Source organism: Octodon degus, unplaced genomic scaffold (assembly GCF_000260255.1).
Source record: "Octodon degus isolate 3935 unplaced genomic scaffold, OctDeg1.0 scaffold00020, whole genome shotgun sequence".
NCBI lineage: Eukaryota > Metazoa > Chordata > Mammalia > Rodentia > Octodontidae > Octodon > Octodon degus.
The window spans coordinates 8,985,190-9,012,394 of record NW_004524596.1 but is presented as its reverse complement, the minus strand read 5'-3'; the positions used below and the strand labels follow the sequence as shown (position 1 = coordinate 9,012,394).

Here is a 27,205-nt window from a genome sequence, read left to right as displayed (position 1 = left end):
TCTCTCTCTCTCTCTCTCTCTCTCTCTCTCTCTCTCTCTCTCTCTCTCTAATAAATAAAAAAAATTAGACATAAAGAATATTTTGTGTGATATCACATCTTTATTAGGATGTTTGGAAACATGAAACTCCATTCATTATGATGAATTGGTACATATATATGTTCCACGTGACATCATTTTTATTTCCCTTTCCCCTCCCCACCCTCACATCTTTCCCATCCCTAATCCCTTTCCTGTCTGTACAGAATCTGTCTCCCTGTTTCCTCTCATCTATCTTCTATTTTTCTCTTTCAATTATTTATATTTTGGTTTTCCATAGAGAAACCATACAAAGTTAGTCTGCTGTATTTACTATCACATTTTTAAATATTCAAGATTGTAAGGAGAGTAAGCCTGTCTAAATAGTGTGCTTTATTTCCCAAAAGTTCAGAATCATCAACAGAAGTCAGAATTCCCCATATGTGTGGGTTCTCTGCTCTATTGTATTCTAAAGACAGCTAGTAATATTGATCACTTGTCAAGTTCCAAGGCCTATTTTAGGGGCCATTCCTATTCATTCATTTTCTTCAACCCCTATGAAGTAGGTCAGCCTCCTACTTGGTCTAAGTAGAGGAGTTAGAATTCCACTAATAACTTGTATATTCATTCCCTCTCCCATGACTGGTCAGAACAGCTGAAAGAGTGTTTTTAAAAAATAAGGTCATAATATAATTCAAAATGGGAAGAGTTAGTTAGGCAGCTCCAGCAGCTCCATCCAGCCCACTCAAATTATTTTATTAGCAAAATAACCACTACATTTGAGGGCATCAATATTTCTAAGAAAACCCAGCTGCACCTGCTTTCTCAATTAGCTGCTTCCCTGAAGGGCAACCATCTATACTTCCCCACTTGCCCCCACAGTGTGGGCACTTGAGGTCACTCCTACACATCCATGCCTCAGAGCTGTAGTTCTTGAACCTTGATGGTAAGCAGAATTATGTTAGATGCATGTGCAAAGGCATTTCTCTGTCTGTCTCCTGCCCGGCAGTCTGATTCCACCGGCGTATGTTGGAGCTCCAAATCTATATTTTAAAAACTGAAGCTCTCCAGATAGTTCTGATGCCAACAATGTACCAACTTTATTGCCACTCAATACAGCCCTAGAATTGGTGGTATCTCTGCCACCATTCACACCATTCTTCCCGCATAGAAATGAATGGCTGCTTAAGCAAGGTAAAGGAGGTCCTCTTGCCAATGATTCCTACCTAATGTTAAAAAGAGAAAGACAGTTTAATTTCATAAACATTGCATTGCCACAGTTTGCTCAATGCAGTGTCTTCAGGCCTCTGTTTCTTTCTAGGACTTTCAAATATCTCACTTAGATCAAAATGTCATAAATAATCTTGATCATTTTCAATCATTCTCCTCTCCTTCCTGATATCCATCCTCCCCTTTTCTCTGCTCCCTGCCCCATTTGCAACAGTTCTGCCTCCTTGTTTCCTGCAATCTCTCCTGTTTTATTATTTTAATTTATTTGCATCTGAAGATTTTCATGTATGAGAAAACATGATATTCGACTTTCTGTGTCTTGTGTACTTCTTTTAACATTATATTCTCAAGATCTAGCCAATTGCCTGTAAAATGCCACAATTTCACTCTTGTATATGGCTGAATAATACTCCATTGTGCACATAGATCATATTTTCTATATCAGTTTGTCTTTTGCCAAGTATTGAGGCTATTTCCTGTGCTTAGCTTTGTGAATTGTGCTGCTATAAACAGGGTTATGCATGTAATCATTATAGGAGGATCCTTCTAATTCTTTTGGAACTATACCTATGACAGATATAGCTGGGTCAAAGGAATTTCTATTTTTAATTTTTTTGAGCAATGTTCATGATTTTCATAGTGGCTGTTCTACCTTACATTCCCACCAACAGTGTACAAAGGATCCATATCTTCATCAGCATGTATTGTTTTTACTGTTCTTCAGCTATTTTTACAGAGAGGGAGCCAGAATCTCGGAGTTGATTTGATTTTCATTTCTCCAATAACTAAAGCTGTTGAACATTTTTCAAGGACTAATGGGCCATTGGTACTTCTTTTGTAAAGTCTCTTCAGTTCATTTGCCCATTTTTTAATTAGGCAATTTGTTTTAAAGGTTTTTTTTCTTTTAGTTCTTTGCATATTCTATACATTAGTCCTCTGTCAGGAGAGTAGCTGGCAAACCTTTTTCCCATCCTGCTGGCTGTCATTTCATTGTCTATTATCTCCTTTGCTGTGCAGAAGCTTTTTTCAAATGAGAAAATACTGATTATCATTAGTGAATACTAATGAATAAGAGTTGTCTACAAACTCCTACAGAAAAATATGACATCAACAGCATACTCATTTGGTGTATTCTGTGAGCCACTCAAACACTATTGTTAGAGAAAGCCTTGGAGATCTTCTCTAAATTTGTCATTTTGGTTGAGGAAAGTAAAACCTAAAAATGTGAGTGATCTATCCAAAGAGTTACTGATAGTTGGAAGAACTGAGGCTGTCTCCTGGGAGAGACTTCTACAACTATTACACCGTGAAATTCTACACGTTTTTGGTTTCCTGTGCATTGTTAGTGACTCAGACGTGCTGAGGGAAGCCACCACACTTCCATCTCAAGGTTGACTCCAGTTCAAATCACATCCATTGGCAGTACTTGAATATAAATCACTTAACAAAGGGGCCCATGGACCTCAAAGCATGCCAAACATCGAAAGCAAGGGGCATCCTTGCACAAAAACCTTTGCCTGGTATGCAATGCTGTAAGAATGACTTCTGCTCTATAAAAGGGATGTTCTAGGCTTGCCATACATATAGCTATAAAGTTTGATAAATTCAGTATTTTAAGCATTCCTGGAGAAATGGGGAGGGTACTACTGCATGTTGACCAGGTAGCATGGCCAAGGTTATGTCCAGTGAAGTTGAAATAGATCTGCAGAGAACAGTTATCTCCTAACTCTGTGATATGTGGCTTAAGTCCAGCCATGCTGCCTTCTAAGCAAATCTTTTTCATTGATTTATCGTCATATGTACGAAGAGGACAGGCCCCAAAGTCGGAGACTATACAACTCATCTAAAATTTGTTAGAATTAAAAGTGGGAGTTAAACATGACTATCAGAAGCCTGCCCTGGGCTATATAAATAGGAAACCTTGTATATAAAAACTGTCAGCCTGTCTCAATTTATGCCAGTCACACTGGAAATCTGACTCCTTTATCTTTGTATTTAATGAGTATGTTCTGAGTATGAATATTTTGCCTCTCAAACCCAGGCAGTAGGTATTTCTTGGAATTTCCTTTGGGGAAATGGCGTTTGGCTTGTTCAGACATGGGCAGGTTATAGGCGTAATGTGCAGGGCAGAACTTGGCATCACCTAGCGTCTGGCGTGTGCTACGCTACTCTGTGCACTAAGCAGTGAAGCGGCAATAAAAGGCAGGTTGGGGAGAATCCACCCCACTTCATTGAGAAAACAGAGTCATCTTTTCCGGAGCCTAGGTTAACATTTTGGGTTTGTATGTGTTCTTACCTTTTTTGTACAACTTCTGGATTGAAAATAAAAGCTAGACAAAAGGCCTGATAGATAACCTTAGTAAATAAAACAAAACTTACCAGACTCAAATAGGCCCAGAGCATGCATTATTTATGTGACAAGCTAGTCACTGTGGCTCCTAGATGTTAGGCATGCCAGAAAAAGGCATTCAGAAATAGAAACCTGTTGATACAAGTAAGAATTTGCGTGTAGTATTTACTTAAATAGACTACTGAAAAATGGGCTTGATGTAAAGGAACTTGCTAGAGACCTGATGTGTCTTTCTGATATGTCTTCCTTTCCAGCCTAGAAGACGGGGTGTGTGTGTGTGTGTGTGTGTGTGTGTGTGTGTGTGTGTGTTTGAGGTTTCTCTCTTCTGAGTGGAGATAGATCACCCCAGAAGTACAGTGTATCACGCACAACATGCCAGAGGAGCTAGGTAGGTTTGTGCTATGGAACAGTCAGGTCACCTGTCCCTGCCCCTGAGACTTGAGGAGGGAACACCTGCTCCCCCATTACCTCACCGAATGTGGCCGTCTGCTCACCACCAGCCACATCAGTGCAGAATAACCTCAATTGTTCCTCCACAGCAGCTGAGCAACAAGAAGCTTTGTCCCGCCTTAAACTCTTGTTCTTATACTTCCCTTGCTCTAATGCCTGTCCTTAAAGAAAATGAAGCAAAGCAACTTCATTATTTTGAAGCTTCTGTGGCAGGAGCTCCCAAGAACTCTTAGTAAAGAATTGCAAAAGACTTTGCTTTTACTTACCAATCTCTTTGATCATCCTGAAGGGCTGGCCATGCACAATGTAGGTGCACAGGGCAGCGCAGGTCCAGAAAGGTGGATTAACAAACTGCCTAGGTCTTCCTTCCCATGATATGAGAAGGGCCATGTGGTGAGAACCTGCTTCAGAGTTTCTCAGCAGAAAAAAAATGGGGCAAGCCAGAAATCAACTGAATGGAAAGGAAACCATGAACCTTGCTGGGAGGGGAATGGGTATGCACCAAGATGGGTTCTGAAATGAAGCAGACTTGATTGTAAAATTCTCACTCTTCTGAGAACAAACTCAAGAAGCCTAGTATTACCACATCGTAGTTTCCAAACTTATAAACTGGGAAGAGTAACACCTAGTCCCCAAGTTTTCTGAAAGGACTGAGTTAGAATGTACATATACCCTGTAGAGCAGAGTGCCTGGCATGGAACAGTTTCTTTAAAAGAATAATGAATCACCTTTTCAGTCATTACAAAGCAGAGAACCTAAAGGCTCATATCACTGTTTTATGTTGCTTTCCAAAGCTGTGTGTTGCATAATACAGTGATCTGAATTTATAATTGCTTGTAAAACACATTTAATGGAATTAGTACTATTTGTTCATTATGATTAAAAATCAAACTAGCTGTGGTCTTCAAAACATAGTATATTCTAAATCATCTACAATCCATGCTGATTTTTAGTGCACAGGAATCAGGGATGAGCTCTTTGAGCTGAAACCCTCAGCAAACTAGAGTATATATTGTTCTTTGGAAACAGTTCATTAATGTACTTGTCTTACAGAAATTTCTAGACTTTAATAAAAAAAATAAAGTTAAACTTTAAAAAAAAACTTGCATGCTGTGTGCAATATCCCAATTGTAGGTTTACAAAGAAAGAACAGTAGCCGTAGAGCAAGCTGGCAGCTTCAGGGAGCTCAGAGAGGTAGTAGAGCACCTTAGAGCTGTTTAGTCCAGAAATTACTGATGTTACAAGTGAGAGTTTGGTTTGGCCATCATTAAACTCCACTGGAAGCCTAATAACTGAGCATCACATAGTCAGAAAGAGAGTTTTGTGTACAGGCTTCATAAAGTATGCTGTTTCAGACTCCACTCCAACTTTTAAATTAATCTAGTCTGTTCTGTTTGCATTGTCCTTCCAAAATTACAAAAAGAGGCATGAAAGACATTTAACAAATCATATACCCTGCACACCTATACCTTATTTCACAGAGTAGGAGCCGAAGCCTGAGAGAGATCATGTTGGCAGGCAGGATCTGAAACCTCTGTGCTCTATGGGTCAAGAAGTGTAAGTTTCTGTGGTCTGGCTCCTTGTAGTGAACTGTGCCATTCCTGTGTCTACAGAAAGACACATTCAAAATCTCTAGTGGGCAGAGAGTCCTGAGGGTGCTCACCAATTCTTCTGGCAGGGGAAAGGTAAGACAGCATGATGAACCATCATGACTCGTGAAGATGGAAACCCAGCGTCCAGTCTAGCCGGGCTTCTTCCCAGATGAGTGGCTTTGTGCTCATTCACTGTCCTCTCCAAGCCTGGTTTCCTAAGCTCAAAGAAGTGTGATCACCATCTAAGCAGTCATTTAGGTAAATCTGTATTCCTATTTGAAAGGCTCTAGGCAAATTCCAACTATTATTATACTTTGGTTGTCACCATTGGCTTGCTCTGGAATCTTTGAGACTCTCTCGGGACTCTAGAGCTTTCTCATCTGTAAAGAAGACAGCTGACACAGCCCTCTTGCAGGCTTAGTGACCTAGTGTCTTCTGGGATGTTGTTGAGGAGACTCCTGGGCCTCAGTAGTTAGTACCCACCATAGCTGGATGGAGACTTATAATGTTAAAAGGGCCCCATCTGGATTCTGTTATGGCTGGGCTGCGATCTCTCTCTCTGAAAACTGCTGTCCTGTAAACTCGGTCTACAAAGAGCCATGGTATCTGCATCCTATAGAACCTGACAAAGATTGTTTTATCAGTAACAGAGCCAGTACCCCATGCATGGCTTCCAGTATATAGATCCTGTTCTTCTGACCATACAGAAGCCCAGTCCGTTCACTCGTTTCCATCTGGGCTTCCATTCTCGACCACAGAGCTCAAGTTACCTGTACTTCATTGAGTGTGATTGCCTTTTTCTGCTTTCTCTGCAGACACATTCGCCAGCAAAGTGGCAGCCACCCAGGACCAGTACGCAGACGCATCCATAGGTAACGTGACAGGCAGCAACGCAGTGAACGTCTTCCTGGGAATTGGCGTGGCCTGGTCCATTGCTGCCATCTACCATGCGGCCAATGGGGAACAGTTCAAAGTGTCCCCTGGCACGCTAGCTTTCTCTGTCACTCTCTTCACCATTTTTGCTTTCATCAATGTGGGGGTGCTGCTGTATCGGCGGAGGCCGGAGATCGGAGGTGAGCTGGGTGGGCCCCGGACTGCCAAGCTCCTCACATCCTGCCTCTTTGTGCTCCTGTGGCTCTTGTACATTTTCTTCTCTTCCCTGGAGGCCTACTGCCACATAAAAGGCTTCTGAAGGAACAATCTGATATAATAAATTTATATATATATACATATATATATACATAAAAATTATGTATAACGAACAGAGAAAACTGACATTTGTCATGTTCACTCACCTGCTGATGGAATCCAGCTTCAAGAGCTTACTCTGTACTAGGGCCAAAGGCAGAAACCATCACCTCCCATTCCCAGGGGCGTCAAATCAAGTTGGACAAGGCACAGAGGCAGGGCCATCTCTGCAGCACAGCCAAGAAGAGCTGTCCTCTCTCCAGGTTCCTAGACGGTGAAGGCTTTGATTTGTTTTCTTGTTTTTGACTTACTTTCAGCGGGATCAGTGGGGTAGCTGATATTTGGCTTTTTGTTCTTTGTTTTGTTCCTCATTTTGTTTCCTTGGCGGGGGGGGGGGGGGAGTGTCAAAGTCCTCACTTCTCCTTTGGGAGAGATGGTGACTCATCTGAATGTAAATGGGCTTGGTGTAAACATTGAAATCATGAAGATTCCCCTCACCTCTCCCAAACATTTTAAAAATTACTTTGGATTGAGAAAGGATCTGGGCATGGAAGAAGAAAGAAGTGCATCTTTGTGTATTACCAAATTTCATGTTCATCTCCAGAAAATGAACAGAGGTAAAGCTGCCTCCAAGAATCCCAGTAGCTGGAAAGGAGCTAGGAAAATGATGGTTCTATATGTGGTCTAATATTTAGGGATATGGTGCCCGGCACTCTTGTTCAACAGGTACAGGGGTAACGTGCCTAGATTCCCCAGATCATGCAAAATCTTTTTTTGTTTTTCCTCTTATCTCTTTAGCTCTGGACTGTGATCAGCAAAGCCCTTGTGTGCTCCAGCCCAGCTGTACTCCCAGAAGTCCCCTCCCAACCCTCTTCCCCCTGCCCACCCGCCCTCCATACAACCTGGAAGAATAATCCCCTCCTAAAAGCACATCATCCTTTTCTATCTGCATCAGTATGTGCCTGTCCCACATTGCTGTTGCTGTTGGCTGGGATTGTCCATCAGTTTTGTTTTCCAAAGCATCCATGGCTTGCACAACCCTGTTCCAGTCATGACTGAACATTTGCTCCTGTTCATGTGTCCATTTGGGAATGTTGATGTGATACCTGTTACACAGTGCATGGATGAAAAACAAATAAAACAAAGCGTATCTGTATATAGTAGAGTATAGCATATGCTGTTCTCCCAGTCAGAAACACTGATTGGACATGGAAGACATGAGTGAATTTTTGTTTCACCTGAGTTGTTACTTTTCTGTTGTTTCTTAGTTTGATTATGCCTAGGGATAAAAGAAGAAAATGGCTTATTGTTCATGAATCTGCACGTTCATTTCTAAGAAGCAATAACTGTGGAGAGAAGTGAAAGTTAATGAGAGGATAACACGCAAACCCAAATATCGTCATGAAAAATTAGCCATGTGGGAACATATCAGAGGCCTTTTGAGTCTGCCCCTCATTCAAGACAGCCAGGGAGAAGGCGCTGGAGAGAAGTGTATGCACTTAGCGTTCCTGGGCACTCGGGGCCACCATTTCCACGCCACCCCTTCCCCCAAAGTATTTATTGCAAGCTAATCTGTCTGGTACAGATGATAGATTGTGCTGGGTTGTTTGTTTTATTGCTTTTTATGTAAAAGGCTATTTTGAGCACTGTTTCTTTCATCATCCAGTCCAGACCCCACGAATTGTATCAGTAGTTCCTGGGAAAGAAATGAGCCAGGGTGACTGATGGGCCTTTAAAAGTGTTTCCCTCTGCTTAGGACTAAGGAGAACCCTTTAAAAAAAAAACAACTCTTTCTATTTCAAAAGAACAAAGAGCATGGATAAACCTAACATTCCCAAGTGTTGATTCCACCAAGGAGGAAAAATGGAGTAACTTGCTCACTGTTCAGAGACTTCCTTGTCTCTGCAGGATCTCAGACTGAAGACATTCCTGGACCTCCTATTGGTTCAGAGATGCTTAAGAAAGAGATACTGCTCTTCCTCCACTCAGTAATCATAGCCGTTCATTTCGTAAACATTTAACTGAAGGCTGGTTGCATGCTCAATATGCCACATAGTATGCTGCTTTCTGGAGACTAAGTTATGACCAAGATAGCCCAGACGCCTGCCCTCAAGGAGTCTACAGTGAATGTGACTGCTATTTCACGTGTGAAAGAGGAAACAGTCATACTGAAACAGTTTACCTTGCAAGGAAAGCGTTATGAAACTATTTCAACATAAATACTTCCAACATAAATACAGTGAAGGTTGCCCAGGGGCTATGGTTTCCTTTAAAGCTCAGGTTTGGAGAAAGAACCCTCTGTGTCCTTGGATAGCTGGCAGATATGTACCACTCCCCACTTTAAGCCAAGAATGGCAAGCTCAGTGACCTGTGTCACTAAGAACATGCAGTTAACCCATTGTTCTCTTTGCAGCAACAATAATTTTCCATGAACTACCCCTGTCCTATCATGGCCCACTGACACCAGTAACAGCATTAGGTAGGGGTGTATTTTAATCCCTGTCCCCCACTTTTGAAGACTGAGAAATGGAAAGTTAGCCTAGAAACACCAAGTAAATATAGTCAGAAGATATAAGTTGTTAAACATTAGAAAGATTTTTGCACTCATTTGTTTTGGAATATAATAATTCCATAGCAAATCTTCACAGGAGACTTCAAGAAATTCTTGTTCTTGGTCAATTTCAATTTCAAAGCTTTTTGGTTTGTTTGCCTTTTCAATTTTCATGCTATAGGGAAAAATATGATTCTGGTTGTTCAGGGTTGTTGTTAATTATTATAGTTGTGTAAAATTGTTTCATTTTGTTTGATTATTTTATTTTGTGTGTATTGTGCACAACTTTAGGGGGAAAGTACACTAATTGTGCTGTTCCTTATAAATGGTACACATTATTGACACAGACAAATAAAGTTTCTAATTGTTTCTGATTTAATCACCAGTGATGCAGAATATTCAATTTGGCTGTTTTCTCTCTTCTCATTGTCATCTACTTCATTTTTTTTTTTTGGTTTTTTTTTGTTTCGTTTTCATGTTTTGATGAAATAAAGACCAAAAAAGGTATTCCTGCGCAGTTGATATCCACTGCAAAAGAAAGACAGTGGGCACCCAGTCCCCAAGCTCTTGCACATGCCAGCCCTCTGGTTATACAGTATCGTCTTTTTTGATGCCCAAGAGAGCACAGAGCCAGAATATCCATCTGTTTTACAATCCTGAAAGAAATGCTGGTGTTCCTCCATTTCACTATTTTCTTTTTTACATTCTTAGTCTTACTCTATCCATCCTTTCTGCATGCCAGAATGTGGAATCCTATGCAGTCCCATGTCAAGGAACATTTGAGTATGCAATGTGTTATAGCAAATCTTTCAGTCTCACTAAAACTGATCACAGGAAGTACATATACTTTCCAGGGGACACTTAAGTGACAGTTTCCTTATAGCATACACTGTATTCCTTTAGAATACAGTAGAATGTCGACCTCCCATTCTAATTTCTAACTATATTTTATAAACTTCTTCTTTCGTATAATCAAAACAGCATATAAAGAGGTGACACCAGAACTAAATTAGCATTTGTGGGGAGGAGATGTGACCTCCTAGTATAACAGAATCTGTTCACTAGATGCCTATAAATGATGCTTGAGCCATCTGAACGTCTTCAAATTTTTCCATGGAATTCTTCACTCTGTCATTACATGTCATGTATGGCACTTTTATATGTGAAGAAAATAAACTACCTTTCAATATTTTCTCCAATCAAAGTTCCCCTGGGTGCCAGTCCATGGTTTAATACAAAACGAGCAGCCAACATTTATGTGCTTCAATAGCAAAATGAGTAATGTAATGACCAAGGTACCCTTGACCACTTAACCTTGAGCAAAATTCTCTGACTTAATGATTTCCAACTTCCTATGAGCAAGTTTTAATTCAAAGATTTTGTTTCAATCTTTCCATCAGTGAAGATTTTGTAGAACTTCATTTTCTACGGTTTGCAGCCTAAATGAACTAAAATTTGTTATAGTTACTTTTCAAACATAAAATTAAATTGTGAAATGTGCTGTTTCAAACAACCCCGCAGATCTGCTACTAGATGACTCTTACCTGATACAGCCCCAAAGCCTTACTGCCCCTCTGCCTTTTGCCACATGTAGTTGGTTCATTCGTGACATCATAGCCCAAGGCCTCAGATCATAATCTGTCATAATAAAGTGAGATTGATGGGCTTTCTCTACATCTAAGATCTTTATAAAAGAAATTAGAAAATTTTCTCTGGAAGAAGACAAAGTCCCTGTTTTCTAATAGTGATAAAACTTTACCTGTCCAAGAACACAAATGAGCCCCCTATGACTTCCTGCAATATTTCTAGGATGGAGATTATGGAGATTTGCTTTGATTTTCTTAGTCTCATCTTGTGCAGTTGCATATTCAGAGAGTCCTGAGTGGAGTTCCATAACTTCAGGAACACTTAGTTACTTCTTGGTTAATACTACACAATACTGGACTCACCCTGACCTACCTGGCATTTAGCATTTGTGATAAGAATCATTGCTCTAGGCCAAGGCATTCTAACTGACGGTGGAGCTCAGCAAAAGTGCATATGGGGTTCAATCAATAAATGTCTGTGTTATGCAGAAGAGACAGAAAAACCACATTATCTTGAAGAGAAACATTCTGTTCTGAAAGGATCCATTAGTTTTTGTTCAGGTCTTCTACAGATTTTTGTTAATGGGCTGAAGTTCTACTATTCTTTTCTAACATTAGGAGCTTACCTCTTCTTTCCATGCTCACTGTCTTCACATCATTTAGCACATTTCAAATGGTTTCTCCACCTAGAAAGATAGCACAGAAAGGGTAAACCCCTGAAATAGGTATTTTCATTCTCGACGCTTCCAGGGGGCTGTGGATAATTATTTCCCAAAGCAGAGAATGTCTTATGTGTAGAAGGAGCAACCACTGAGAAGTAGAACTCCCAGAGGAGAAAGTGCTTCAGTTTTCCAACCCACAGAAATGGTAAGTATCCAGCTTTCTATGTCTTTTCCTTGGCTGCCAAGATGTCCAGAAAGATGCATTCAAAAGCTCTCCAAGCTTGCAGTTTTACTAATGATTTTCTAATTTACTTTCCTAAGGTACATACCAATCAATGGTAATATTAGTTCTTAGGTATTTTGACTTATGTATTTCGGGGAAAGACCAATAATGTAACTTTATCTTTCCCTTCCCTTCTTTCAACTTTCGTATTTCTTCCACTTCCCTGGGACTGCATCCTTTCAACTTTCGTATTTCTTCCATTTCGTATTTCTACCCCCACTACCTTCCCTTACTCTTAGTGATGCTCAATCTTGCCTCCCAACAAGAGGCTAAAAGCTCATGCTCGAAGTAATTTCCCAGGACATGGTTTTCTGAAGGTGAATTTTTCATAGGAAAAATCAAATATGACATTCCACCTACAACAGTCTTGAGAACATAATATGGCATCTACACAGCTGTTGAGGACTGGTTATACTCTAAGCTTGTGAAATACAGCAGTATTGTTGAGTTTTCTACCTCTTGGAATCATACTTACCATGCTTCATTGCCCACCTGTCTGGCTGTCTATCAATGTACACAGATAGATAGATAGATAGATAGATAGATAGATAGATAGATAGATAGACAGACAGACAGACAGACAGACAGACAGACAGACAGACAGGCAGGCAGGCAGGCAGGCAGGCAGGCAGGCAGGCAGCAAACAACATATACATCCCAATTCCTTTAAGAGTTTCTATGAAGTATGCAAATATATAAATATAAAAATATATAGCTTCCATGTCTCTATCTACCCAAATCCAAGAATGTATTATAGTAAGAAGAAATTAATTTACTAGGATGAGCCTACCATTTTCAGTGCTGCAATTGTCTATACGGTTGGGCCTAGAGCTTTTTAGACACTTAGTCCTACATTCCCAAAAAACTTTTAATTTACTCTTCACTGGACTCTGTGAAATCATAAAGTAAGAGATGAAACAGATCTTGCCTAAAAATGTGATTTTAGGTTTTCAGTGATACCCCATAATATAAAAATCAGATTCTTAAAGAGAAACTTGTATAAATATTGCTGCTAAAAGTGGTATAATCCAGATGGCTAGTGTTTGGACATGGCTTTTGCTTTTCTTTATTCACTTTAGCATTGCACTAAGAAAGAAATTTGGAAATATTTTACTTTTGAATGATGCTCCTATAGTGTAACAGGGCTAAAATGATGATATGGATAAGAATATCAATGTTGGGGCCATGGAGATAGTGCAGTGGTCTAAGCACTTGCCTGGCAAGCACAGAGACCCAGGATTGATCCCTGGGACTGCATTCCATGCCAGCCCCAGAGCCCTGGATACACAGTGCTGACCCCAAAACCGGGTGTGGTGGCACATGCCTGTAATCCCAGCACTGGGGAAACTGAGGCAGGAGGATCATTATGAGTTTAAGCTGCATATCCAGACCCTGTACCAAATATATCCATATATATGTATATATGATTTTTAAAATAAAAAAGAATTATCGATGTTAACAGGAATATATTTTAAAAAGAAAGAATTTAGCACAAGTAAAACACATAAGGCAGAATTTCATCATGTATTATCCTTGACTAAGATATTTAAAAGTCATTACATTTAAGGAAGATAAATTTCCACTTTCTGGAGACAGTTATACAATTTTCACTGACATTCTCAGGTTTCACATGAAAATTAAAGCTGAGCATACATAAACTTTGGCTTTGATAACCAAAGAAAAGCATGTTTTGGGCACACTTTCCTTACTGTTCAGTTACTTAGTGGAATCCACTAGATCTGTACAGATATCTTAAAAGTTCTTTCAATAAATTCCTTTCCTTCTATATTTTAATCTATAAGGTTTTTAAATTCTCTACTTGGTAATTTAATACTTACTTTTATAAAATGATGGCTCAATTTGGATATTGCTATTTAGATTTTAAAATTCTGCTTTGAATCTTTATTCCACCAAAAGATTCCACTTTACCAAGTACAAAAATAAAGATTTCAAGTATTAGTTACATTATTTCTCTGAAAACTGCACAGTGCTTCCATATTACCTCTGCTACACCTGTAGAAATAGATTCACAAAAGTAAAATAGCTTATGTGTGTCAAGCACAGGGAATTGCATTTTAGATGTCCAAGACTGAGCAGAAGTTCATGCTCGATTAATATTCCTTCCTGTCAACTCTCTCATTCAAATGGAAAAAGGTGGAGAGAAGGGAAAGAAATGCATCCTTGGTTTTCTTTTTTTTTAAGCTAAAGACGCAAATTCAAAGAGTGTTTAAAATGTCAAATGCATGTATCCTTTCAAAAACAAAAGTAAAATTTTAAATAAAAGAACTCATTTTTCTTCTTTTCACTTAGTAAGGATTTCTACTAGTCTTTAGCACCAATGAGGGCTTCTTACTTGGGTGAGTGTTGCAAGAAGCTCTTAAAACATATTGTGGTCATGGTCAAATGCATGAGATTTTTTATTTCCTCTTGAAAGAGCACAAAGCAGGCAGACAACCATGCATTAAGATGTTTTCTAAACTACTTGTCTTGGCATATTGGCAGAAAAACAACAGAAACTTCACCCAGTCCTGCCACAAATACTTAACCATATACCATCACAAATACTTAACCATATACCATCACCTATATCTCCTCTTCCCCTCCCAGCATTTAGGATGGGTAGTCTCAACTGAAGCAGCCCTTGATTTTCAAATACATTGATTGCCCTGTCTCTGGTGTTTTTCCTGAAGATATTACTAGCAGATAGACTAACCCTTCCAGCCACTTGATGGGCGATACTTCTGGGGGTGATGTCAGATGTGGCATTGCGGAAAAGATAGTGATATTCGTGCAAGTCATTCAAGCCTGTTTCACCAATTGCTTCATTATTTATTGAACTGTTTGGGACATTTACCTTTAGAAGTAATGGAAAGATTGTTTCATTACTACTTCATCCACACACCTTTTACAGAACCATTTCAAAGCAAAGAATAATATCATATGAAAGCTGAGAGTTATTTGTCAACTACAGTAGTTAGTGTTCAATCTGTAAGAATTCTTTTCTTTGTAGTTTTGACTCGAAGCTCTAACTATGTGGTTTCTGCTGCCATCCATAATCTTACAGGAAATAGGACATTTCAAGTCGCCTTTGAGACAGATGATGCTTTGGTAAACGTATGTATGAGTCTTAAAATATTCTTGATAGCCCCATGCTGCTCTCACACACTCTGCATAGATTTACTTTTTTTGAAATGAGAGCGTTTCTCATCAAAATGCATTGGGAATTTTTCCAATAGCTGGTTGTATTTCATCGAGAAACGAGTCTAGCACCTAAAGAACTGTGAGTATAGTTGGTTAAATCAGCAACTCTTTCCCCATGCCTCCCTTTTCTTACATTTGACTTTTAATCCCTGTGCACATTCTTCAGAAACAACTGCAAGTGGCAAGAGAGGAGTCAAACAGGTGTCCTTCTTTTCAAAATAAACTAAATTTGCTTGCCATCATAATAATCATGTTTGAATTATTTTAAACTTTAAACACAAAATAAAGAGATGGTTTAAAACACCTAATCAGAGGCAATGACTGCATTTTTTTCTTTTGGCAAAGATACCCCCAAAACAAATGTTAATTCTAATGGATTTAATAATACATCAGCACCCAGCCACTGTCTCCACTGTCCCAGTCACATGGTATTTGGACACAAATAAGCAGTTGGGTACTACTTAGGCCAGAACTACATCATGATTCAACTACCAGAGAGAGTCAAAAAGTAAGTAGGTGAAGGAGTAGCTAGTTTGGGAGCCATAGCAGCAATCCAGCTCAATTGGATTTAATCCAACTTGCTGGATTAAGACAATACCAGAAATATTTTATTCCCTCGTTATGTTACCTGCAGCGACTCCTTTTTGTCTGGAACCAGTCTGTTTTGTTTGACTGTAACATTTCTGTGCAGTTCAGCTCCAGGCTTGTTGCCTGGACAGGAAGCAAAGTCTTCTTCTGAAACTCGTTTCCATGGAGCCAACTTTTTAAAACAGAGAAAACAGCACAGGCAAGCAGACTGGACCTAGCAATGAAGAGTCTAAACTTGTATTTTTTTTTCCTTCCCAAACAATACTCTGACATATAATAAAGTGATGATAATAATTGTTTTAATGCTGTGCACAACAAGTTCATGTATCTGCAGAGCTTGGACCATCCAACATCAGATTCATGGGGAGTAGTTTCAGGCCATTACCCAAAACCTTGATTTGGCTTAAGAAAAATTAAAAATGAATTTGGTCACCTTTCAAGCAACTGGCAAGATATGTGATACTTGAAAACAATAACAAAGAAGGGGGATTGGCTCTGCATAAGTTTTTGGACTAGAAAGGAGGCCAGGTTTTGTCAGATTTTTTGATGTTTTTTGCTTCTTGGTTAAGTTTTTATTTGCCAGGATTCCCAGTAGAATTCTCCACACGTACTGTGGGAGGACACTGACCTAACTTTGGTCTCTCCCTTTTATTGTCTAATTCTCCCAGGAGAAATAGAACAGTTATTCCAGAGGCTGGAACCTAGGAAAAAAAAGAAAGAAAGAAAGAAAAAAGTTGCAGACCCTTCACTGATTAATCCAATTTTGTACCAAAGCACACATTGTTCTGTCTCCATCTTAACATGGGGCTCGCTGAACATCTTTCTTAAAGAGACGACAGCTAGATAAATATCAAGTGGATAATCACCTAAATAAAAACAATCAGAAAGAAATCAGTGATGGCAGAAAATCGGTGAGTTTACCAAATCTCTCTTCTAAGATCATCGACTCACTTTAAAAAATAAAACTCAGTCAAACCAATAGAGCAGTTTTGAAATCGAATATCATTCTTTTTTTTTTAATTCTAACACACAATTCAATTTAGCTCAAGCATTTCTGTTGTTCAAAATATTGCATTAGGCATCCAAAGGTAAGGTGAAGAATTCAAGGAAGAGTAATCAAAGAAAATTAACACTAGCTTTGGATTTAGTTAGGGAAAGTCCAGTCATGTCATTCTAATGAAATTAATCTTTCGTTTTAATCCGGAGGAATGTTATCCAGTCAAGACTGCTTCGTGAGGTCATTCCCAAGTCAATTAAGGAACTTCCTAATGAAAAACAGAAATACTCATTTTCTTAGTTTCGCCTTCTCTCATCAATGAAAATGAATGGATTCAGACTCCACAAACATATCCGGGAGTCTTCCAGGAGCCCAGCCCTGTGGGAGGTTAACTTTTAGTTAAGGGTCCAAGTTAGAGGGAGAAAAGCCTGTGAGAGAAATGATTTGCCTCATCATTGCAGAATTCCTTTTTTCAAGTGCGCATTGATACGAACTCATCACCGCATTTTCTTATCTCTGCCCCTTGCTCATTTGACTCTGAGGGATCTGGCGCCACTGTACCTCTTGCCTTTCAACAGCAGCTAGAGCGCCTCAGGATCCCACTCTGAGTAAAGTGCTCTCTTCAAACTTTGAACACCACAGAGTCCTTAGAGAAGAGACCCAAAGGCTTTTCTCTTTGGAAAGCATTTAGTTGTTTCAGAGAGTTATGAATCGCCAGATTTCCTCCTATATTTGAATTTCCACCTCATGACACGGAGGGATATAGTCTTTTCCAGAACACACAAAGCCGGGTAAGATCAGTGGCGCCCTACGATCAGCCAAGCATGAGTAAGGGCTGAAGGTACCTCAGGTTGTGAACTCATTGCTGCCCAGCATACTTGATTACCAGGGCAAGTGTCAAGCCAATAAAGCTGCGTGAAATCTGACAGAAATTTAGACTAACTTTGAAATAATTATTTGTACAGCGCTGGAAGAAGCGTCCTCTTCCTGAGGAGGGTAAGAGGTTTCTTCTGTGTGTAAAAGCATCCAACAAAAGATATAAGGATATTGCAGTGGATTTCAAATCCATGACCTTCTTAGGCTGAATCCATTATTCTTCTAAAGGTAAAATTTAAGTTTGCACAGTTCCTCACAATAGCCTTTAGTTTTTGTTCTGCGAGCTTAGCGACAGCCTTTTAGGAGGAAACGACAGACAGCAGTTATTTTACACAAAGGTATGTAAATTATAAACAGGCAGTGACCAGGCAGAAAGATATTTAAAGGTACAAGAATTCCAGATGAGGATGAGAGGAGACTGACGTTTGCTACAAATTCAACTGTCTTCTAAATGCCTCCTTTGTTAGGGAGAAAATGACTACTCAGAAAGATTTCCCAAAAAGACTTAAATCACACCCCTGGCAATCACTTGGTCTGCCACAGCCCCAATGCCTCATTAGCAATATGAAATTGTTCACAGAGAAAATACAGCAAGATGATTTTGACATTTTCATGGAGGGAAGAAAGAAAAAAACAACCGTAGTGAACTACGCTTTACATAAACAAAGAATGCTTTAGCGGGATGAAAGCAAGCTTTCTCCTGAAGGAATCCCATTTGGCACGTCATCAGAAGTGGCAGAATTTTCAACATTATTGCAGTAATTTATTCCAACTTTATTAAGCACTGAGGCACAAATTCAAATTTGTCAGGGGAAAAGGTAAACAAGCATTGTTGACATTGCAACAGGTGAAATGATCGCGTGAGCCTCGATGTGGAGAGAAAATTAAAATAGATAATAGCTTTGTTATAACTATAGTAATTTCTAGCCCTGCTCCCTAGGACCAAAATGCTCTTCCCACTCCCATCTTAAAATTCTATATAAAGACATTAGTAAGTTGCAGTGCCATGAATTTTCATATTTCAAAAAGTCCCTCATGATAGATTTGACCCCCAGTTCAAATTTGAGTAGAAAATACTACATTGAAAAGGGAAGGTTTTCTGTCCGTTTTTAAAGCAAATGTGCACTGTAAGCACTTCTGGTGACAGCTGCCCTAAGCAATCCTTGTAGTGCTGTCAATCAAGGGCAGGTGCTTAAGGGAGAAACCCAGGAATAAATTGGACCTTTCTGCCACACACCTACTGCTCATTCACACAAATGCACATCGGTCTTCTTCCTTGGTGCCTTGCTTCAGTTCCACTTTTTCAACTGAGCCAGGTCTACCTAACAGTCAAGCAAACAGCAAACTTTAATTATGTCTGCTGATTGCTAGTTTAATTTAATCCTTCATCAACTGAATATCGTGGCTATACCCCTCACATTCTTCCCTCTGTTTACTCTTTTACATAGGGCCTTGCATTGGATAAATTTGAATAAGAATTTTATTAGAAAAAGTCAACAAGCCTATGGGATTGTGTTCAGTCAAATAACAATGAACAAATCCCGAAGTGATAGGAGAAAATATCATCTAAGTGGCAAAAGAAAACATTAATGCTATTACTAAAAATAATACCCTACAAAGGCAGATGATAGAATTTTCCACAAATGGCCTATGAGGAACTCCTTCTGTAGAGGAGGAACTCCTTCTGTAGAAACATAGAAAAATTAAATTCTCTCCATAGGAACATCAGAGGTTGCGATGTGAATTTGAATCACATTTTACTTACAATTTTGTTCTGACAAACTTGTAAATTTACATTTATTTACATTGACATGGGACTTATTCTGATCCAGAAGACTTCCTATGTTTGGGTTAGGACCAATAGAATCTATCACTTCCCCATAATGTAAGAATTTCAGGGGGAAATTTCTTAATATTGAACTTTACATTCCGTGTGGAATATCTTTGTACTGCCCAGGTTATTAAGCGATGTAGATAACTATGTATAATATGGTTTAGCGTAAGCTGCTAAAATGATTCTACAGTTTGATCCCCAGGCAAACACCTTCAACAACAATTTGGAAATTGGTTATATATACAAATTATCCAGTCCCACCTGAAACCCTGATCGAATATATGAATCACAAACTCTGAGAAGTGGCTTAGCAATGTGGGTCATAATAAGCCCTCCAGATGACCCTGACGGCTGCTTCAATTTAAAACCACTTATGCACACCATGCTCTGTGTGGTCAAGAATAATCAAGGTCACCAGTGTTTAACTCTGCCTCTTCACAGAGAGAAGCTTCAGAGCTTAAACTGTGAGCTCCTTCTCCATACAATGCATTCTGATTCCTGGTCAGAAATGTTCACCATTTGGACTTAGAATGCCTTTTGAAGGAAAATTTATCTTTAGAACTATTTGTTTCTGATGTAAGTGGGCTCCTGGCAGGCTCAGCAGTCGGAGAGATTTCTGACCAGCCTTTCTAGTTCTTTTAGAAAGCAGCAGCTGGTCTGATTTACTTGACTGCCCGTGGGCCTAGAAAATGACCTTGGAGGACTTTCTCCTCATGGATTAGCTCTGCTCTTTTGCCTGTAAAGCTAAACTCTTGTGTAACTGTTGGTGACAATCTGCAGTTTTGAAGAGTGGGTGGGTACTGAGGTAAATGACCACTGGTGATGAGCAAGTTTTGGCTTTTAGAAGATATTTTCAAAGGCTCACATGGGTAATAAACTTGAAAGGCATGGAGAGTGCAGACATCACCTCCAGTTCCCTGAGACCTCCTTTCTAGGTTTCTCCTTTGTGTTGGGGCAGAACTGAAGTGGAGAGTCAGCAAGTGATTTCATGAGTAAAAATGGCTTAGAAAAGGGAGCTTAGAGATGTGTGTGTGTGTGTGTGTGTGTGTGTGTCCTAAATTTTGTCTGAAGAAAATACAGTTGATGTGTGATTAAAACACTCAAATGTATTTTGTCCTTCCTGTTGCTCTAGAAAAGTTAATTCAACAGATTAAAAAAAAAGAAGCCTAAAATGCAAGCTGCACAATGATATTCTGGAGTCGAACACTAGAACTATCATTCTAATCCTTTAGAAGGAGTCAAAGACTTCGAAATGACAGCTCACTTCTGGGATGGGGAATGAGAAAACTCACATACATATTTTTTCTACCTGCTGCTTTAAATCTGTGTTCCTCTCCTGTCACTGGTAAAAGCTTGAGCATTTGTTCGGGCTCCTCTCTCTGTGGCTGAGCACATCTTCCCATTGACCCCTTTCTCATTTCTCTGATCCTGCTGTCACACCTGGTCTCCAGGGAGCCGCACCAGCCCCTGCACTCCAGTGTCCACCATTGTGTACATCTCCATTTGCACATCCTGAATTCTACTCAATGTCAAAGCCCCACCAAGAAGCTCCTTCATAGAATGATCCCTCCTCCCAGGCCAATTTCAGGATGGGAAATACATCTTTTCAGGGGAAGAGACTGGATCAGGTTGATAGGAATTCACTCAGTACCATCAAAGAGATCTAGAGCCTTCGCCTTCTTCCTGATCTTTGTAATCCGCTTGACCTGTAGGTTTCCAAGGACAAGTTATGGCAATGGCTTTTCCTTTTCCTTGTCCACAAGCTTTGTGTTGTTGGCTCAGGTTATGAAATCTTGAAACCTGAATTTAAAATTTGTCACAGGCAAAGGGAAAAGAGACGCACCCGAATGACCTTTACTTAGGAAGTATATCAATGTTATTCTACTAAGAATGGCTATCACTGAGAACTTAATAAACAACAAGTGCTAGAGAGGTTGTGAAGAAAACGAACTCTTGTACACTGTTGGTGGAAATGTAGATTAACACAAAGACCATGGGGTTCAGTATGGAGATTCTTGGGATTACTAAAACTAGATATTCCATTTCACTGCCATACTTCTTCTGGGTATTTTCCCAAAAGATTCAAAGTCATCCTATTTCAATGCTATGTGCATACCCATGCTGATACCAGCACACCTCATAAGAGCTAAATTGTGGAAGCAGCTTAGAGACCCATCAACAGGGGAACGGATAAAGAAAATGTGGTATTTGTATAGAATGGAGCACTATTCAGCCATAAATAAGGATAATTTAAAGCACTTGTGGGAAAATGGATGGACCTTGAGACCATAACTAAGTAAAACAAATCACAATGCAGAAGGTTAAATTTCATAGGGGTTCTCTCAGAAGAGAAGCTCAAAGTGCAAGTAGAGCAAAATAAGAAGAAATAGGATGATAGCCTCTTAGAGATGGAAAGGAGACCAAGGGAACTAGATTGAGGGAAGGAGGTGGAGGAGGCTAGGAGGGGAGGATCAAGACACAATGTGTGTATGGACTGATTTCCAAAGATGAGTGCAATTGCTGTTTCACATACATACACTAATAAATATTGTAAAGGCCCTCACCATAGGAGGCAGTGGATGATTATTTTTAGTACCTCCGCAGCTTTGCCTTTCAGTACCATTCCTAGGTCAGTGGTGCAACTCTATACTGTTCAATGAAGCCATAATAACAATCCTTGCTGGCACAACTGTTCTTACAACAGGACTTCCTTGAGTGTCATTGGCCAGTGTTTGTAGACGGTGGGAAGCTCGTACCAGAGGACATGTGGTTTTCTCAACCCACACAAGGGAAGAGTCCAGCATGCTGTACATACTGTATATATGCACAAAACTGCTCTGTGCCACTGGCAGAGTTGAGGGCAGGAGAGGAGGAAAACTTCTCTAGAAGTTCTCTATTGTGTCTGATGGTCACTGAGAGCAGTTTGTCCCCACTGGATAAGCTTAATGGATAAGCACTATGGTGAACTGAACTCATTCTGATTCAGAACAAGGGGCAATCCTTAAAGGAAAAGGGTGGTATGTCATCCTATCAGAAACCTCATCTCTGTACTAATACGTTAAATAAAAACTTTACCTCCCCAAATGGTGATAATGAACTCCCTACATGAAACCAGAAAGGAAAGGACCGCTTGTGCATATCACATAATCATGTGTAAAGGATGCATCACAAAAAACCTTCGGAGAAGGGAAGAGCGGCCTAAGTAGGGCGGGGGGATCTTACCCTGCACAATGCAGTCAGCATCCCTAATATTCCTCCAGCTGACCGTGAAGATCACTCACACACCAAAAGCTATTGTTTAGAATAAACTCTCAGCACTTTGAAATTTCTGAGTGGAGGCATGTCGGTAAGACATTTGAATACGTCACTGAAGTTTCCAGTTTTTGAGTCTTTCGTGCTGATGAATGTAATCGCTTAAGAATTGCCATTTTGAGCACAAAAGACACGCGCACACACAGGCATGTGTACCACATGTTACTCATTTTGTGGAAAACACAGTGTATAATATGCAGTATCCAGTGCTTTTTTTTTTTCAGTGTCTTTCAGTGATAACATTTTATGGGGAGTAAAAGTATGTATATCCTCATTGATGACCTGTTGAAATGACAATGTTACAGAACACTGTTAGAATATCCTGTGTAAAATATCTTCTCTACTCTCAATCAATCATTACGCTTGGAATTTAATTGTCAAAAAGAATATGTGGTGTATTTAAGTATTCTATATCTGGGCTGTCTTATTATTTTAAATCTTATTAAAAGTGAGAAAAAGGCCTCACAAAGGATGTTCTTCATAACGTTTCCTGCCAAAGAAAACTGTCTCACAATCTGTAAATGCAAACTGACTTCTTTTATTATGAATGTGATTGTGAGGAATGCTTGCCCTATCATCCCCTACCTTTTGGAAATTCATATTTTGTATCTCTAAGGACCAAGGAAATCTTTTTAAAGTCAACATAATACACAGAAGCCTTGAAAAAGAGGGGCATGGTGATGTGGGTCAAGTGCATAAAGCTAGATTGGAATTGTGACATTTTATGGTAGACTTAGCACCTTTTCCTCTAATTCATATACTGTACTACACGTTTTGGGAACTTCAGCTGGTCTTTTCAATCCAAGGTACCCACAGTAACTGCAGGGGTTGCCTATCATAGCGAGCATCCATATGCTCCCCTTGAAGCACCTTGAATGGATAGAGAAGGACGTCTAGTGTTTTCTCCCATTTCATGTGAGACAACAACAAGGTCTGAAATGTTGCCCAAGAGGTTAGCAGATTGTGTCCATCAGGTTTATTTAATCTGTGCAGTTACTAAGAACTAGCCATTTAAAATATATTCAAGTGTTTTGTAAATAAAATTTTTGATCACTACAGTTTTATTCAAACTTCTGTCTTTTAAAATAATTAGATTTTATTTGAATTTTTGAGAACAATCTGTTACAAGTTAATGTTGTTTTGTTGATTCTGTGATTTAATGTACACTCAGCCATATTCCTGTGGGAAAATAGAAATCCTATTGACTCTCGGCATGAGCCAGAGACTCATAGTTCTCTAAGGACTGTAAGTATAAAGATTAAAAAAAAAAAGAAAGAAAAAAAAGGAAATGCTAGTGAAGAAATGAGAAGCATATTGTATAAAATGTATTTTTAAAAAATCATAAGCTATATGTGATTTACACTGCCTGTTAATCTAGTCTCTTTGTGAAATAACTGCAGCATATTTGTTAAGACTTGGAAACACCAAATATTTGTGATGTTTGTATAGCACTCTTGTTATAATATGTGATTTCAATTGATAAACATCTTTGTTGTAATCACGTGAGTCCACACAAGAATAAATTTCTGCTATGATGTAAAACCAGCTCTCAGAATTAAGATCCCCTGCAGCTGCTGTATCACCAATAAATGAAAATTAATTGTGGAAAAACAATCTTGAAAGAACTGAGTTTATGATCACTGTGCATTTTGTCAATGAATGAATTCAGAGAGTTTTATGTTTACCAGATATGCTCTCAGCCAGTAACTACAACTGCTGGCTTCAACCATAATATTTCAAATATTTCTATATTATTGATTAACTACCAAAACCTGGAAGCTTGATGCAAAGTGTGTCTTAACAAATGTACAATAAATGACTTTTCCTGCATGCTGCCTGAGATATGTTGTAATTTGAAATGTCTTATCAAAAATTATATATTCCACAATCTAAAATTGAACTGACAATATATCTCATGTGTGTAACTGATCAGAAGCAGTGTCTGCCATACATGTATGTTCTATGTGATGTTTGATCTTGCTAAAATGTAATCCGTGATGTTTTCATTTCCTAAACAAGTTGATTCTGTACAAATCATTGTCTAACTGTTTTCCTAATCATACTGTATTTCCTAACACTGAAATATAAATGTTTGTAAGTTAACTGTTCACATTTTTTCAACTTCTCTGTATCTTTAATGTGACTCCATTACCCAACCTGAACAAAGAAAAATCAAAGCTTTCCTTGACGTGGTCCAGGGACGTCCATTTATTTATTCATTCATTCATTCATTCACCTAATAAGTATTTATTAGGCATCTGTTATGCAAAATATCCTTTACCAAATATGGAGAGCATTCATAAAAATCAGGCAAATGATTCATCTGTAACCCCCCAGGGAAGATATCTGAAATCTCCCTAAACCATTCTGTGATTTTCGTGAGTCTCAAAATCCAAATCCAAAATAAAGACCTAACTTAAAATATTTGACTTTGAGTCTGGTAGAAACACTTAAAAATTCCCTTTGGGAAACCTGCATGTTGTGTCTGTTTTCAAATATTATCCTAAGGTTTTTCTGTTTGATAGTATCAGATCCTCAGGTAGTAGCCTGGAAGTCTGTAAAAGAAGAACATGGTTGATGAGAAGATGGATAAAGGTCCACAAAATACTAGATAGGAAGGATCAGATTTGAAGTGTGTGTTTAAATACACACACACACACACACACACACACACACACACGAGCTAGACTGACATTTCTCACAGTGCACTCTCTCTCCATCTGTTCTTGCTCAAGGAGCTTCTACTGATTTCAAGGTGAGCATGGACCACAGCAGCAGAAATAAGTGGGTTTCAGATTCAATCAGAAGGCAGGTGACCAGCACCTTCAAAACCTGAAACCTTGAGCTCAAAGACAATTGGATAATTAGAAGCATGAAACCTGGTGGTTTAGGCCACTAACTCATTTAAGATAGTGAGGTTCACAAGTGGTCTATGCCTTGACCTTAGTGTGTTAAACTAACAGTTGTAGCTTTTGAAATGTCTCTGAACCTGTAAAATCAACTGAAGCTTGTCATGCTCACAGGTATTCATTCATTCATTCATTCATTCATTCATTCATTCACAATAAGTATTTTCTGAGCATTGAAGGAAAGACTAGTTGTTTGTTTGTTTGTTTGTTTGTTTGTTTGTTTTTGGTGGCACCAGGGATCAAACTCAGGACCTTGTCCTTGCCAGGCAAGCACATTTTTTCACTGAGCTATCTCCCCAGCCTGGGAAGACTAGTCTTGTCCACATAAACTATGAGCTCTTTCTCAAGGCAAAGCAGTATCCATAGGTGCTGGCTCTGGAATCAGGAACTGAATTTGAATTCCAGCTTTCAGTCTACAGAGGTAGTCTTGTAAAATTTTCTTTACCATTCTGAACCTCAGTTTTCTTGTTTATATTTATAATAGGGGTGCTGTAACAATTGAATAAGACAATTTTTATGAACAGTTGGACACAGTGCCCAGTACTTATAAGGCACTCAACGAATATTATTTGGTGTTGTATTCTAGATAGTATTGATTTTTTTTTTTAGAACTGGGGATTGAACTCAGACCCTTGCACTTGCCAGGGAAGCAATTATTCTACTGAGCCATCTCCCTGGCCCCTGTATGGATGTTTCTTATGCCAGGGACAAGCCTCTCTTTGACCGAACTTGCCTCAGATTCCTCTGATCCCTCCTAGCCCCACTAGGCCTTGACTTGGGTTTCTGTCCCTGATGAGCTTGGCATAACATTAGCAAAAGTCCTGATTGGTCCATAACAAAAATTTCCCCTGCTTTAACATCTGATCAAATTCTGCATCTCCACCCTCAAGATCTTACCATCCCAGTCTGCCTTCAGCATGAATACTGTTGAGTTGTTCTAGCAGAAGTCTATCTAGACTGGATGTTTCCTCTTACTAATTTTCCATCCTCTACCTTTTGATCTTTCTATAAATCCCACTTGTCATTTCTTTATTTGAAGTTGAGCTCAGTCTATTTTCTCTATTCCACAATCTCATTTCATGAGCCTCCTTCTTAAATAAAATGTTCCCTACTCTTTAAAAAAGCTTTGATAAATTCTCCTTAGTCACCAGCAACACTTTCCATGATGAAAGACCAAAAGATCAAATGAAGTGAATTCTAGCTCCTTTCCTTTTACTACCTTTAACAAAAATTATGGAGTGCCTAGTGATAACTAGGCGATGTAGTAAGCACTTCAATTGGATTATATCCCTGATCCACACAAAAATCTAAAAAGAGTGTAATTTCCACTCTTTTTAACACCAGAGAATGAGAAGCACAGAGAAATTAAATACTTGCTAAAAATGATACAGCTAAATGGCAGAATCCAAATTTGAATTCAAATCTATTTGACTTCAGAGTTCAAGCTCAGGATCAGCATGTTGTTTTGCCTGTTGAAGTCACACTTGTAAGTAACACCTGTTTTCCTCAAACTCCAAGAGTGATATAAAATGTCACAAAATGATAAAATGATAGAAAACATCTTCCAACCTATAAAGC

The 27,205-nt window shown here is 39.1% G+C and overlaps 1 protein-coding gene across 8 annotated transcripts in view; it reads left to right on the top strand.

Moving 5' to 3' along the window:
- Positions 1–9,758, top strand: part of Slc8a1 (solute carrier family 8 member A1) — a 401,459-nt gene extending 391,701 nt beyond the window's left edge. For all 8 annotated transcript variants that reach the window (XM_004627644.2, XM_004627647.3, XM_023711223.1 and 5 more), the window contains one exon: positions 6,456–9,758. In XM_004627644.2, coding sequence (XP_004627701.2) covers positions 6,456–6,832 — 377 coding nt within the window. In that variant the 3' untranslated portion in view covers positions 6,833–9,758. The remainder of the gene's footprint in view (positions 1–6,455) is intronic.
- Positions 9,759–27,205: the final 17,447 nt, after the last annotated feature.